The sequence below is a fragment of the Podarcis liolepis genome (assembly GCF_965112155.1).
Source record: "Podarcis liolepis genome assembly, chromosome: 7".
Taxonomy (NCBI): Eukaryota; Metazoa; Chordata; class Lepidosauria; order Squamata; family Lacertidae; genus Podarcis; species Podarcis liolepis.
Genome location: NC_139561.1, coordinates 44,750,657 through 44,764,889, shown reverse-complemented (window position 1 = coordinate 44,764,889; position 14,233 = coordinate 44,750,657). Strand labels below are relative to the sequence as shown.

The 14,233-nt window shown below is 49.0% G+C and overlaps 1 protein-coding gene across 2 annotated transcripts; it reads right to left on the bottom strand.

Annotated features, from left to right (window-relative positions):
• Nucleotides 1–1,392: 1,392 nt before the first annotated feature.
• DEF8 (differentially expressed in FDCP 8 homolog) lies at nt 1,393–13,307 on the bottom strand. Of its 2 annotated transcripts, XM_083513739.1 has the most exons (12): nt 13,091–13,307; nt 9,563–9,697; nt 8,503–8,603; nt 8,024–8,173; nt 7,120–7,261; nt 6,149–6,313; nt 4,803–4,930; nt 4,544–4,657; nt 4,265–4,345; nt 3,669–3,809; nt 2,446–2,555; nt 1,393–2,315 (listed from the first exon to the last, which is right to left on the bottom strand). In XM_083513739.1, the coding sequence occupies exons 2-12, from the start codon at nt 9,684–9,686 to the stop codon at nt 2,213–2,215; spliced, it is 1,359 nt and encodes a 452-aa protein (XP_083369865.1). In that variant the 5' UTR covers nt 9,687–9,697; nt 13,091–13,307; the 3' UTR covers nt 1,393–2,212. The 2 variants fall into 2 exon arrangements, with proteins under 2 accessions (XP_083369865.1, XP_083369866.1); XM_083513740.1 differs by lacking the exon at nt 4,544–4,657 and having other exon boundaries at nt 13,091–13,236.
• Between the last annotated feature and the right edge of the window lie 926 nt (nt 13,308–14,233).

Below are 14,233 nucleotides of genomic sequence, written 5' to 3'. Positions count from 1 at the left end.
AGCCTTGAAACAGAAAATATCCAAGGCATAACGAGCATTCCCTAACCATCAGCCCTTGCTCAGGAATCCCTCTGCTTGGCTTCTCAGTCCAGTATGTCTTTCCATCTTCTTTTTCCTGTATCAACTGGATATACAGCAGCACTCACATTTTACCCTCACAATGTCAGCCAGAGATGGTACAACCCCCAGAATATGAGGGAGGTTGTGTCAAGAATGCTATGAACTAGGAATCCAGTACATAGGACTTTCTCAGAGATATATAGAATTAAGATCTTCTGCCTCGTGTTACAAAAGCTCTCACTGTTCACAATTCAGTGTACTATAGAATCTGCTAGCACAAGATGGTAGCAATGGCCACCAACCAAGATGGCTTTGAAAGCAGATTAGACAAATTGATGGAGAATAAGGCTACCAGTGGCTACCAACCATTATGCCTGGGGGCTAGCCCAATACTGGAAGTGCTCAGCCTCTGAACACCAGTTGCTGGGGAGCACAAGTAGGGAGAGTGCTCTTGTGCTTATTTCCTGCTTGTGGGCTTTCAAGAAGCATGGAGTTAGTTACTGTGAGAAACTATATGATAGTCTAGATAGCCATTTTGTCAGTTGAGAGCAGGACTCTTTGGTTCTTACCTGGCTGCTAAATCTCATATGTACCTCGTCCCTTCTGCCCTAGTATGCCCAATAGGTTGTGGTAGGGCAAGGAAAGCTTTTTTGGTAACACTGTGTTGTGGTATCAAGCCAAAGGGAGCAGGACTATTGTGGTACCTGCTTAGCTGAGCTTGGCTGCTTGGCTGATAATAGCAGCTTTGTGATGTTAAAATAACTCTCTGTTCAACCAGCTGATAGAAGTTGAAACCCATGTTTCCTCTTCCCACATCCCTCTACAATCCATCTGAACTTGCACATGCCTACTTACCAGCTATGGACTTACATTTATGAAACAACTATAACAGATCACTTGGAGCTTTCAGACCACTGAATAAAATCATGTTACAGTTAACACAATTTACAGGCTCAATTGCAAGTTACTGAGCTGCACACATACCAAAGATGAACCCGTTGTATTTGCAACTTCCTTGCAGCTGAAGCTCCTTAGTTCAGATAGAGACAAAGGGGCTAAGGGCACCCCAAGAATGAAAAGCAGATAACTACCACATATGCATCACATTTTACAACATGGTCTCTGTTACTTGGACATGTGATCTCAAGTTAATTTCTCTTAATAAGTAATAGCACTAGCTATCTGCCCTCACATTATGTTTGGCCACAAACTGTCTTGAATATCTCCAGAGGATGCAACATTGAAGCCTTCCAGGAGAGGAAAAGGAAGGTAACATATTTGCAGAAGACAAGGTCTGTGCAGGCAGAACTTAAAATCATAGTAACGCAGCCAGAGTTTCACACGGCTTTATTTAAAGTGATTTTAGTGCTCGTGATAAATTACTGTGGTTGAAGTGCCCCACTCCAGTCTCTTCTCACTGACTGTTGGGGCCTGTTCCAAGTTCTTCATCCATCCAGACCTTGTGTTGCCATCACCAAAAGCCATGGGGATGGTGAAGAAGAAAAGGGCATCTTCTCTTCTCTCCCACATACCCGATCTCCAGCACAGATACTTTATGCATCTAAGTTAGAGGGAATGAATTCTAGATATCATATCATCCCTAAGCCCACCTGCCTCGGATCATCTTCCATGCTGATGTATCACTGTCAAAACGGAAGCCACAGGGGCACTCTCAATGTCATGTGCCAGCATAGAGCGGTGGCGTTAATAAGCAACAGCCCAGGAAAGCTGCTAGCAAGTGTTTCACATCACAGTCAGTCGGCCCTTTCTCCAATGTTTTTCAGCCTAGCAGGCTCTGCCGTGAATAAACCCCGGCCCAAAAGCTTGTCCTCCTCACACCCAAAACCCTGTGTCCTGTGAGGACAGTGCTCTCTTGAACCCAGTCTCATGATTTCAGGTAGGGAGAGTCTGCAACGTCTGATGTGCTGAGCAGTCTCAAAGGCTCTTCTAGTGAGAGAGAGTCTAGGACACTTGTCCTGCAGCATCATTTCCCGGAACCTTTAGAGAAGCAATTCCCAGCTGCACTCCTGTGAAGGTTCTCCTCCTTGCCAATCTGGGCTGATCTCCTCCCAGGCAAGTACAGGTGAAACCCAGCATCCTGGGCTTGCCATGTTCCTTTGTGACATCTCCCTCCAGCCAAGGAAAGGCACCTCTAAGCCTGCAGCTCCACACTGGGGTCTCTGAGCAGTGACTGCTTTCTCAGATTTAGCCGAGCACACTTGGGACACGTTGTGGAGTTGTCATAATAACAGTCCCTGCAAAAGGAGACACAAAGGCTCGTCAGTTTCGTTCATCTGGATGAGAGGCAGGAGCTACCTCTCACTGCCTGACTTGAACCCACACATTTAGCACTGGCGCAAGCCAGATCATAGCTCTGGGGCTCACCTGTGGAAGACAGCTGAGCAGTCCATGCACATGGAGGTGTGGCTGTCAAAGGGAAAGAGCACATCCCCCTCTTTGCAGAGCTCACACACAAAACCCTTTGCTTGGCACCGCTGTAAGAATGAGAAAGGAAGGCCAGTGAGTCAGTTTCAGCTTCTACTTCCACTGCCAGTGAACAGAGGTTGGGTGGAGTTGCTGGGCTCATAATGACACCATAGAGGTTTCCTGCTTGCTACTGGGTGCCTACAACACTAATACAACCACATGGGTGTGCTAATCTTGCAGAGGGGGAACTGCATTTTCACCAACAGCAACATATTCTGGGGAAATGCCATGTACTATAAAGTGCTGCATTGAATGAAGAAGACATGGTGGGGGTAAAGATTTGTCTTTAAGATTAAGCAAATTATAAATGTTCTTAAATAAATAAAATTATAAGATTATACATGAAAGAAACAAGTTTTCCTTCCTCTTATAGACTACCTGTCAGTAATGTATTTGTGTAATGCCAAAGGTCAGTACAATGTCTCAGAATATTAGAACTTGGGATCATGTGATGAAATTGATTCAGGGCAGACAAAATATGGTCCACCATCATACAGCATATGCTGTAAGGAACTCCACTACCACAAGATGGGTGATGATGGCTATCAGTTTAGAGGGCTTTAAAGAGGGTTTAGACAAATTCACAGAGGTGGAAAACGGGCCTGTCAGTTGCTAAGAATCACAGTAACATAAGAACAGCTCTGCTGGATCAGACCAAAAGTGTAACTAGTCTAGCACCCCTTTTACTAGAAACCAATCAGATGGCTCAAGGAAGCCCACAGACAGGTCAGGAGCACAACACAGCACTCTCCAACTCTTGTTCCTCAGCAACATGCCTTCAGAGGCATGGTTCCTCTGATCCTGGAGATAGCATAGAGCCACCCTGACTAGTAGCTAGATGTGGCTTGAAGTGAAAGAGGACAGGGCTCCTTCACTGGGCATTTTAGGAGATGTATGTTGTCCTACATAATGTTAAAACTGCTGAGGGATGACCCTTTTTGCACCTGACCATCCTGCTACTGGCCACTGCTAGCTTTGTCCATGAATTTGCCCGATTCCCTTTTATCACTACTTCAATTGGTGGCCATTGCCATTATCCTGTAGCAGTAAATTTCAGAGTTTAATAATGCACAGTATGAAGCAATACCAGTACTTCTGAATGCCAATTGCTGAACCCTCACCTCACAATCCAGTTTGATGTGTTTGGCAAAGAGCGTGTGGGTCTCAGTAAGGGAGCAGCTGAGGCGCCCAGCATTGATGTCAATCAGGTCTTGCAGCGAGTACATGTCGTCGTTCTCCACAAAGTGTTGCCGATCCTGCAGCTGAAGGGAGAGCACGATTGCTTATTGTCTGCCACAACAGGATGAATTTGGGGCAGAGGGCAAGACAAAGCATGGAACTGCAAGTGGGGTATGAGTAAATAACTCAAAGGCTCCTCTGTTTAATGGTTGTCCCTTGAATGCCTGCTGAAAACATCCCAGCTTCCCCAAGCATTTTTAGAGTTAACGTGATTCAGTTTTGGTCATTTGTTCTGTATTTTAAGGCTTTACCATTTTTTTGAGATTTATCATATACCACTGATAAATATTTTTTGAATGAGCAGGCCATTTAGAAATATGCTTATAAACAAACAAATGAAATCCTCAAGCCACCTGGTTTTATGTGTAAGGGAGGCTGAGCACATAAACGCCCAACGTTTTGTAAGTGGCTCCCTATACTGGGCTTAAAATGGACATAAGAGAAAACTGCTGCTGGCTGGTCCATCTCTCCTCCTGACCTGGAGCAAGAGCCGAGCCTCCATAGCTTCCTTGCAGGTGATGAAGTATGGTTTCATAAGGAGAATGTCCTGGCGCAGCTTCTGCAAAGGGAGAGGGAGAGAAAGACTTGCTTGAAACACTTGGCCAGGCAGTCTTTCCCCAGTAATGTGAACCTCTCTTTTGGGTGCTAGAATATCAGTACAGGACACATCACATTTGAACCCCAAATACTTCCCCATGCACAAATCAGTAAGAGGTTTCAGGCCAAGTGTACCCTCTCAGACTCCTCCTATGCTCACCCGGATCTCCACCAGCTCCTCAACATAGTTGAACAGAAGAGGGTTAATCTCACGCAGTTTGAGTACCGGCCGTGACACCATCAGGGCAAGGTAGCGCATGCTGCACCGAGATACCTGGAAATCACAGTCACCAATTAAGGATGGACAACAGTGGCAACAGCAATGGGGTTCCCCATCCCTGCTCTGTCCTCTTCTAATGCCACTCGCTACAACTTCTGACAACAGAAGGCCTTTGATATTGGGAAACTTGAGCACAGACCTTGCGGGGTTCAAAGTCCCAGTTGTGGATGACCCTGGCAGGGATGACAGCTTGGTCGTTCCAGTGGCAGTTGCTACAGTAATAGAGGCCAGTGTAGTCACACTGCCGGGCCTCGCTTGGAACTCCCCCTGCAGCGGGACAGAGGGAAAGAGGCAGGTCAGTTGAGGTAAGCAGCACTACCTTCAAAATTCCCAAGAGGCTGGGCAGAACTCTGGCAACAAATGGCCAGTAAGGTTTCGAGCCACTAAAAGCAGTCCTGTCTACCCTGACTGGCAGCAATGCAGCTCACAGCTATAGGGAGGGGGCTTTCCAAGCTTTCTGCTACTGGGATCCTTTGACTGGAGGTGCCTTGGCTCATAGGTGGGACTCCTGACATGCAAAGGATTCACTCTGCTCCTGAGCTGCACTTCCAGCCCACTAAATCCTGCCCCTTTGGAGTCCTTGTCCAAGCCGCAGAGCTCTGAGCAAAATGACTCAGCCATGTCTGCATGTCTGCAAAAGGGTAAGATCGCAGCATTCATTTAAAAACAAAAACAACCCTGCATGAATGTGCACAGGTCGTACCACGGACTTACAGATCACTGTAAAAGTTTTCTAGGCGAGAAGGGAAGGGAGGGCAACAAGCAGTTGCCACTAAAATGCATGCCAAATCTCAACTGGAGAATTCACCAACTTACAAAATAATTGTAGGAAAACATGGGTCAGATTGACCTCCGTTTACTGTTTGACAACAACTACCCTCTGTCCCAGCATCAGACGGCAAAGCTGGCTGAGTCTCATGGGAGTTTTAGTCCAAGGCTGGTTTAAGTCCTCACAGCTAGTGCCTGGAGAGGTTCCAGAAGTGGGGTGGCGGGTATCTGACCATGACTCATGGCACTTTCCCTCGGTCCATGTAGGCATATGGAAGGGGCAGAGAAGGCACCCTACAGGCTCCAGAAGGTTTAGGTCAGAGCTGGGGCACTGGATCTGGCCAGCAAACCAGACCCTTTATATCCCCTGCTCTCTCACGGCAAAGTTTGAAAGGGTGGGCAAGGCCACTCACCCATCAATCATCCAGCATAACAATGATGTCAGGTGGCCCTTTTTGCCTGCATGGCCAAGCAGCTGATTGCTGGAGCTTGCACAGTAATGCACATGGAGTTATGCAAAGCCCAACAATCAGCTGCTTGTGGGCAGCTGCAAAATACCATACAGAGGGCTTTGCAGGTGCTGCTGGCCAGCTGTTTGGCCCACAAAACCCCTCTGGACCAGCCACAGCCTAGTTGGGCCAAATTAAGCCTGGCAAGCCAGGGGTTTCCCCTTCCCCTGGTCTGGCTAGCCCCAGCCAGTCCCACCCCAACACTTACTGAGCGAGATGGGCACTCGGCACTCAGCACAGCGGTAGTCCTGGCTGTCCAACCCTGTCTCCGGGCAGATGCTGAGCTCATACTCAGCCTGGTGGCTGACCTTGGAGCGGACACATGGCTTGGTGATGAGGTTCAGGCACTTGCTATGGCAGCGATAAGAACAACCTGGGGAGGAAAAAGAGGAAAGCATGAGGAAGCCACAGGGCCTCAACAGCAGCAGTCCTCCCCCTGTATCTCCTCTCTAAAGGTCTCTCCAGGGACACCTCACAACAGGACCTCAAGCTAATTCACAGAGGGCTTGAAAACTCTTAAGTTGTGTGCTGGGGAGTTCCACAGGACATAAAAAGACAGTACTGCATAAAAAGAGACAATACCCATGGCAGGTAGAATAAGATTTACACCCTACAGGATATTCCCCACTTAGCCTAGGAAGAACTCACAATGCTTCTGCTTCCTGATTGGCAGAACAATGAGGAGGCCAACAGAAATGAGGAGGAAGTGTAATATTTGTGCCCTCCTAAAAGGATGAGGCCAGAACACTCGTTGGTAGGTATTTTTTCATTGCACTGCAGAATCCAGGCCATGCTGCATCCAGAAAGCATCTGTCTTTGAATTTCTATCCAGTTCATGCAGACAACTTTCTTCTGGCAACAGAGCCTCAAAGCAGGTAGCCTTCCAGGTATTGCGGGACTTCAACTCCTATCAGCCCTGGTCAGCATGGCCAATGAACAGGCAAGATGGGAGCTGTAGTCTAGCAATATCTGAGAGGGCCACTTGGTCCTTTTCAGCTGTGTCTTCACCTGTCCTATATTTGGGTGTGGCTTGGGGGAAATGGGCTCATAGGACCTCTGCTACTAGGCCAGACGTTCCCCACCGCTGCTCTGGAAGGAGTAACAGCAATTGATCTCCCACTGGAGCTCCTCCTACTCCTGGTCCCCAGGGGAGGGGGATGTGGGTGTGTGGCTTCTCACCTGTGCAGGTATACCAGGTCTGGAGGAGTCCCCAGATGATGGTGCTGCACTTGTCACAGGTCTGCTTCACGCTCTTGCTCTTCTCCTTGTAGAAGCGATGCTCCAGAATCACCCGGATGTTGGGCTCATCCTCACTGGGATCCTGCAACAGGGAAAGGCAGGCCATGTAGGGATGTTCAATCACGTCCCCCAACAAGGGCCTTGTGATTTTATCTGCCCTCTCTCCCCACTTCTGGAAGTCCAAGCCATGGCCCTAAAGCTGTGCCCCTCCCCACTGCCCAAAGGGCTGGAAAAAAACCTACTTAATAGGTGAATTATTTAAAGCAATTGGGGGGTGGGGAGCCAGTGGCCATTTAAGCATTGCTGAACTCCAGCTCCCACCACCCTTGAGCTTTGGCCATATCAGTTGATAGGGCTGATCAGAGTTGGAGTCCAACAACAACAGCTGGATGACCCCCATAGGTGTTCCACCCTGGGCTCACTCTGTAGATAGCAATAAAGGTATCTTTAAAACAGCTGGATCTTAACAGCATGGTATAATGGCTAAGTTGAGATGTGCTCAACCTTGCTGGGGGCTATGCCCTCTGATATAGAAGCCCAGAGATGCAGGGTGAGGGATTGTCTCATCTCAGACTGAGGCTTTTGAGCAATTCATAGCTGAGCAGAGATTCAGCTGGTGCATCTGAGGTCCACAGCAATCTTACATCCAGTCCAGCATGCTGGCTTTCATGATCATATGGTGCATGTGCAAGTTTGACACCCACTACAAATTTTGCACCTTGAACTAAAGCAAGAAAGAAGTCTTGGATTTGTCACTCCTCTGGCAGCAAGAAGACACCAGAGCTCTATCCCTCAAGCCCATCCTATGGTTAGGACATGCCCCTCTACAAGCCTGTCTGTGCACCTTCAGCTCCTGGAGTTTGAGCCGCAGATGGATGAGCCGCACTACAGCATCTTTTTGCTTCTCCGAGTTATCAGGGAGCTCCAAAATCCTCTGCTTGCACTCTTCAATTGCCTGCCGCAGCTGCTCGACATCAGAGGCCAGGAACAAGCCCTGCAAAGGAAGAGCAGATCCCCAAGGGGCTGTCAGTGCAGAGGCAGAGGGACAACTTTGACTGCCCGCCCCCATAGCCAAGCGGTCTAGGCAGGCCATATCCTTGTGGCCCCAGTGATCTGGTGGAGCCAGAGCGGTGGCCTGCTCTGCAAGGCTGGGAATGGTGGGCTGGCTGCTTAATGTTTGGTGTTAAGGGTGGGGACTTTGGATTGGCGTCAGGGATTTTAAGTGCTGCTTTTCTACAGATATGTAAAAGTCTTTAGGTACAATTGGGGGGGGGGCAGCAAGCCCAAGACCAGAATGCAGAAGTGCCCCTCTTTCCTCCTCACCACTGGGCGTGAGAAGTGATCCTCTGCCAGACCCAAGTCCATGGTGCGCTCCGAACACTGGAACTCAGCCTCCTCCTCGGGGGACAAGCCCAGCCTCAAGCCTACAAGGAGCAAAGAGAAGAAAAAGTGTCAGGAGGGAAGAGAATTGCAACATTCCTTCCCTCCCTCTCACACACAAACACCGGCTTGCCTGGGTCTCCTTCCCCACAATAAGAAGCCACCCAAAGCTGTGTAAGGGAAACTCTGTGTTCAGTTTCTTGAAAGAATGTATGAGGAGCTGCTACGCACAGCCATGTCTCTAGCCATGGTGGTCATGCTCTGCCTCCACAGCCAGAGGCAGCAATGCTTCTGAATACCAGTTGCTGAAAACCACTGGGATGTGTGTGTGTGTGTTGCTCTTGTACACAGATCCTGCTTGCATCTGGTTGGCCCCGTGAGAACAGGATGCCGGACTAGATGAGCCACTGGCCTGACTCAGCAGGTTCTTCTTATGTAGGGATCAGAACTACCTGCCTAGGTCCAAATCTGTTCTTGCCCCCTGCCTTTCCTCCAGGTCCTCTTTTTCTGTGGCTAGGAGGTCCATGTCAGAAAGGGGTCACCTCATTTCTCCACCAAGGGAAGGAAGTAGCAGGTCAGCTTTCATAGAAGTTATCTGGAGGGTGAACCGTATCCCCTCCTACTCATTGAATTTGAAATGCCACAGTCTCCTGTCTTCCTCCATGCCCACGAGACAAAAGGAGTCTTGGTGACTCTGGTGTTGATTCTGAGGTTATACAGGGCTTCACTTAATATATATATATGAAAAGTACCAGATATTTACATGCCAAAGGGCTTTAGGTACAATTCTTAGTACCTGCATTTTTTAAAGGATTGTAGGAAGCAGGAGCAGACAAGGCCAGAGACTTTGGACAGCATCTGTAAGCCTGCGCAGATGGCACTGGCCCAAAAGACGCTCTGCACATACACAGATGCCCCCTCTCCTTAAGTGGGTCTAACTTCAAGCTTCAATATTATGTCTTTATGAGCCGACCCAAGGGGAAAACTCAGCTGCCTTACTCACCTTTCTGCTGAAACTCCTCTCCAGTCTCCCCAGTCTTCTGGTCATGCTGGCTTTGCAGCGGGGCCTTGTTGAACGGGTTGAGGTGGCCCTGCCGGAAACGAGCCAGCTTCTCGTCATATTCCATAGCAGTCCGACCTGCCAAAGCCACACACAGAAGCCAAGTTGAGGGGCTAGAGGTGTTATACGTTACGACTAGGCAGACCCCACTGCTGGTGTAGACAACTTGGCTTGTCTGCTCCTCATAAGGGCCCTGCCCAGCCAGAAGCCACTCAGGATGGTGTCTCCCATATGGCTCCTGCCTTCATAGGCACCTTCTCAGGCTTGTTTGTCCCCCAGATGGTAGTTAAGCCAGTTCTGCAGCCTTTGATGGCTACACAATAACTGTGCAGAGTCATGCAGGCATCCAGCCGGGCAGCTCCTGTGCATCAGTCGGGTGTCATCCCTTCCTGCACAATGATGTCACTGCCAGTTCCTTCCTGGAATCCCCAAGAACTCCAGTGGACAGCACAGCTAGGCAAACTTTGGCCACTTTGAGTCTACATCAAACTTCCCCAACCTGGTGCCCTTCAGACATTTGTGGTCTTATTTGCTACCCCTCCTACTCACAGTAGGCCCCTCAAAGTTAATGGACATGACCACCAAATATAATGGGTGTACTCTGAGTAGGACTTAGTTGAATACAATCCTTTGTGCTGTGCTGGCTGGGAATGATGGTAGTTGTAATCCAAAACACCCAGAGGCCACCAGGTTGAGGAACAGGGTTTAAAATTAGCAGGGCATCAGGCGCATTTTGCACCTAAAGATTTCCCATTTGCGAGCACCTCAAAAAGTCTGGGTGCCATTTTTTGCGCCTGGCTGACACTCAAGGATTACTGAAATGTATGTGCTTTGAAGCCTTGAAATATATGTTAAGGATAGACAATATGTTAAGGAGTTTAACAATAAAGAGTGGAATATTTTGAAAACTGAAGTATGGTACCAATATTTTTATTGTAAACCCCAAATTAAACACATATTAACAATTTCTGCTAAAATGTTATATTAACCATGTGTCACTTATATGAATTGCATATTAGTTCATGCTTATCAAAATAATAAATTAAAAGTGCCCACAACCCAAAAGCCATTTGGCTCCTAGGTTTTCTATCCCATTTTCTAACACTGTTGATGAAGAGTGGTTCACATGGCCAAGACCAGCCGGGCTGCATACAACCACACTTGCTTGAGAGACTACTTTTTATATGTAACTATTCTCTTTGGGAATTGGGGCCTCCAACAATGGAGTTGTCCATAACATCACTGATGGTTATCTAGGGACCCTCAGAGAAGGGCTAGTAAGAAAGCCAGCTAAATGAATTTGAAACCAGCATGACATCAATCATTGTCCCTTGATGGCAAGGAATCAGTTGGTAGGGTGACAGCCACACAAAAATTATTATCATTATTAGGATAACTATTATCAAAGAAATAGATTTCCAAGCATGTTATTGTACAAATCTCTTTTTACCATTCTGTTCCAACTTCTCTACTGAGATTTAAGTGCATATATGAGAACCTTCCATTAGCTGCTCTTCCCTTCTGTCTCATGCTCTAAAGGAGCCTTTAAAATGACATCATCTCCACTTTGTTGGGCTATTAGCACCTTCCCTTTACTAACCACCGGAAACAACTCAAATAGAATCCAAGAAACCATTTTTTCACTATGAAGACATTGATAATTGAGCTCTAAGGCTGTCCACATCACTTTAGAAAGGTGATGTTTGCTTTGTTCTAAGGTGTTTTTTTTAAAAAAGAAAAACCTCCTGCTTCCAGCTCAGCTTTATTCTGCTGGTTGTTTTTTAGGTGCTGCTGTTTTAGTTTTCTAGGTGTACATAATTTAACATTTACAACCTCAGGGTTGTATAATTTAGTGTCTTTAATATGATGTGAACAGCTTGAAAGGCAATCTATAAATAGTGAAATAAACAAAATAAAATATAAGCAGGAGGAGAAAAAAATCTGGCTGACTTTAAAATCTTTTTCTTTTTGAAAAATGAGTAAACCTGATGAAATACCTCAATTTGTGCTACATATAACATTATACTTTGAAGAACACATTAAACCAGCCCTCCAGATGCCAGCAACAGCAGTGCTCGCTGAGGCTAATAAAGTTGTAGTGCAAAACACCTGGTATGGCACTGTTGGTTGCACGCTTATAGGAATATACAAAGGAGTAAGACCATTGGTACATCTGGCTCAGTACTGTCTACACTGACTGGCAGCTGCTACCCAAGGGCTCAGATTAAGGAGCCTTTTGCATCCCTCCCTAGAGATACGATCAGGAATTGGACCTGGGGTCTTCTGCATGCAAAGCAGATGCTCTAACCACTGAGCAATGACCTTTCCTGCCAAAGCAACTGGTGGGCTCTTGCCTTAGCCTACTTTTCTGTAAATAATCAGATGGCAAGGCCAGTGTACCAGCAAACCCATTACCATAGCTAGAAAGCATCCTTTGTCCCACATTCTGCACCTACCGATCACATGAGGCTGTTAGTGTCCAAGGTGCTCACCACATGCACACATGTATGCTTGGTGCAGCAGCAAAAGCTGGCACAGAGGGCATTTCCAGGCACCCAAAGCAGCATGAAAGAACAGATGCAGAAGGCAGAGAGGCCACTGAGGAAGTGCCCGGGACTGAGTGTCTTGGCGTTGCTGGTGGGCTGTGAGAATCAGGGGAGCAGAAATGGGGACCTGCAGAGCCAAGAGAGGAGCCCCAAAGGCAATCCCATACTGCCACCTGGGAACAGAGTGTATCTGGATATTAAACCACACTTTCAAGGCAGGGAGAATGAGGTTTCTCAACCCTAAATGGCCTTCCACGTCCTTTCTCTTTCGTGTGGCGTACGTTTTGAAACGGGTTTTCACAGGCTTTGCCTTTCAGATCCGTGCTTTTTTGGAAGAGGCTGCGAGAGGCCTCGGGCGGGTGAAAACAACGAAAACAAACGCAGAGATCCCTGGGAGGGGATCCCTAGATCAGAAGGGGCCCACAACTGAATTATTATTATGGGGGGGGGGGGAGAGAGAGAGAGGCGCGAAGGGCGGTCCCAGAGGGAGGGCACGACCAGGAGCGAAGCCAGAGGGCTTCAGCAAGTGAGCCAGGCTGCACGCTCAAGCCCTGCTGTGTCCCACCGGGCGGCGGAGTCTCTTGCCGGGTCCAAGGAGGGAAGAGGGTCCTGCGTGGGGAGCAGAAGAGCCAGAGCTCGAGGCGCGGGAGGGGAAGGAGGTGCAGGGCTTTTTCTCCCACTTTCGAGGGTGGGGGCGGGGAGCCGCGTCCTCAAGCAACCCCGAGCCGCTTCCTACCCCGCCTCAATTGACCTGAAAGGTTGGCAGACGAGGAAACCGAGGCTCCCCGGAGACCCGAGGCGGCGGCGAGGGGCGCAGCGAGAGAGGGGAGCGCCTAACACCCCCCCCCCCACTCCGCGACCCCAGGGACCCCCTTTCCCGAGGGGGAGAAGCCCGGAAGAGCCCCCTGCGCTCCGCGGCCCTTACCTGCGCGCCCATGGGGGTGGGTGGGGGGGATGCGGCCTGGCCCGGCCCGGCTGCCCGCGCCTCTGCCCGGCCCGGACGCGCCGTTTCTTCGCCTCGCTACATGGCAACTCGGCGGGGCGCCCCCAGCCAAGCCTTGGCCAGCGACGAGCGCCGCCTAAACAGGCCCGCGCAGACCGGCCCGCTGCTGCCCCCGCGCGGCCTGGAAGAGCCGCGGCGCGGCGGCGCCTCCAAGGCCCGGGAGGGGGCGCCGCTGCAGAAAGGCCTGCGCGTCCCTTTGCAGGGCCCGAGACAAGCCCTTGCAAATTGAAAAGGAGATACGCTTCGCAGAGGGAAGGGGGTTCGGCATCCTGGCTCGGAGCAGCCCGCTTCCCTGCAGTGCAGACCGCGCAAGCCCTGAGCAAAGACAGCTGTCAGTCCTCCCTCAAACAAGACCTCGACTACGGACAGTCTTTGACTAATGTAAAAACATCAGGGCAGAAGTACTGGGAGCCCTTGTCCGCGGCCACCGCCCCATTTCATTTAATTGATTTGCACGATGGGATCCCTTCTGACTTTTCTTGCGAGGTCCTGAAAAAAGGGAGTGAATAAAAGTTCTAGATGTGTAGGGAGTCTGTGTCTGTCTCGCAAGAGAGGCCCGAGAGAGCCCTTCCCAAGGAGATGCAAGGACAAGGAGAGAGGAGGATGGGATGGTCTTTGTGGCTGGAGCATGACCCACCCGCAAACCCCGAAGGTGGTCCACGCCAGGCAGGGCCCACAAAAGGCAGAGTGCAAATGCCAAGAAACAAGCCGAGGCTCCTGAAAGGTCCTGGTGCTTCTTGTGACCGGTAAAGGGCAGGGAACATGTCACTCTCTCTGCTCAAAAGTCAGCCTACCAGGTCGTCCTTACATTGGTGAACAGCTTGCATAGCTGTGGGGGCACTTGTGGTTACATCAGATATCTGTTACGGCTTTGAGAAAGGGTTTCTCATTTTGTTTTCTTTTGTTTCTATTCATGTTAAGTAGTAAGATTTCACTATATAAGCCCATCCTGTTGCAGTGCATTTATAATACACAAATTATATATGTATAGAAAAATAACCTAAAGTGGTAGGTAGAAAGTTTCCCTTTACATTTCGAGTTGGGGCTAAAACCTCCATGCATGAG

What these genes read in the sequence shown, in the direction of transcription:
- DEF8 (XM_083513739.1), bottom strand. Translation starts at nt 9,686, where the DNA reads ATGGAATATGACGAGAAGCTGGCTCGTTTCCGGCAGGGCCACCTCAAC. An exon ending in GACCTGGTATACCTGCACAG is followed by an intron (nt 6,314 to 7,119) that starts GTGAGAAGCCAC and finishes TTTCCTCCCCAG; the next exon opens with GTTGTTCTTATCGCTGCCAT. An exon ending in GGGACTTTGAACCCCGCAAG is followed by an intron (nt 4,658 to 4,802) that starts GTCTGTGCTCAA and finishes TGTGATTTCCAG; the next exon opens with GTATCTCGGTGCAGCATGCG.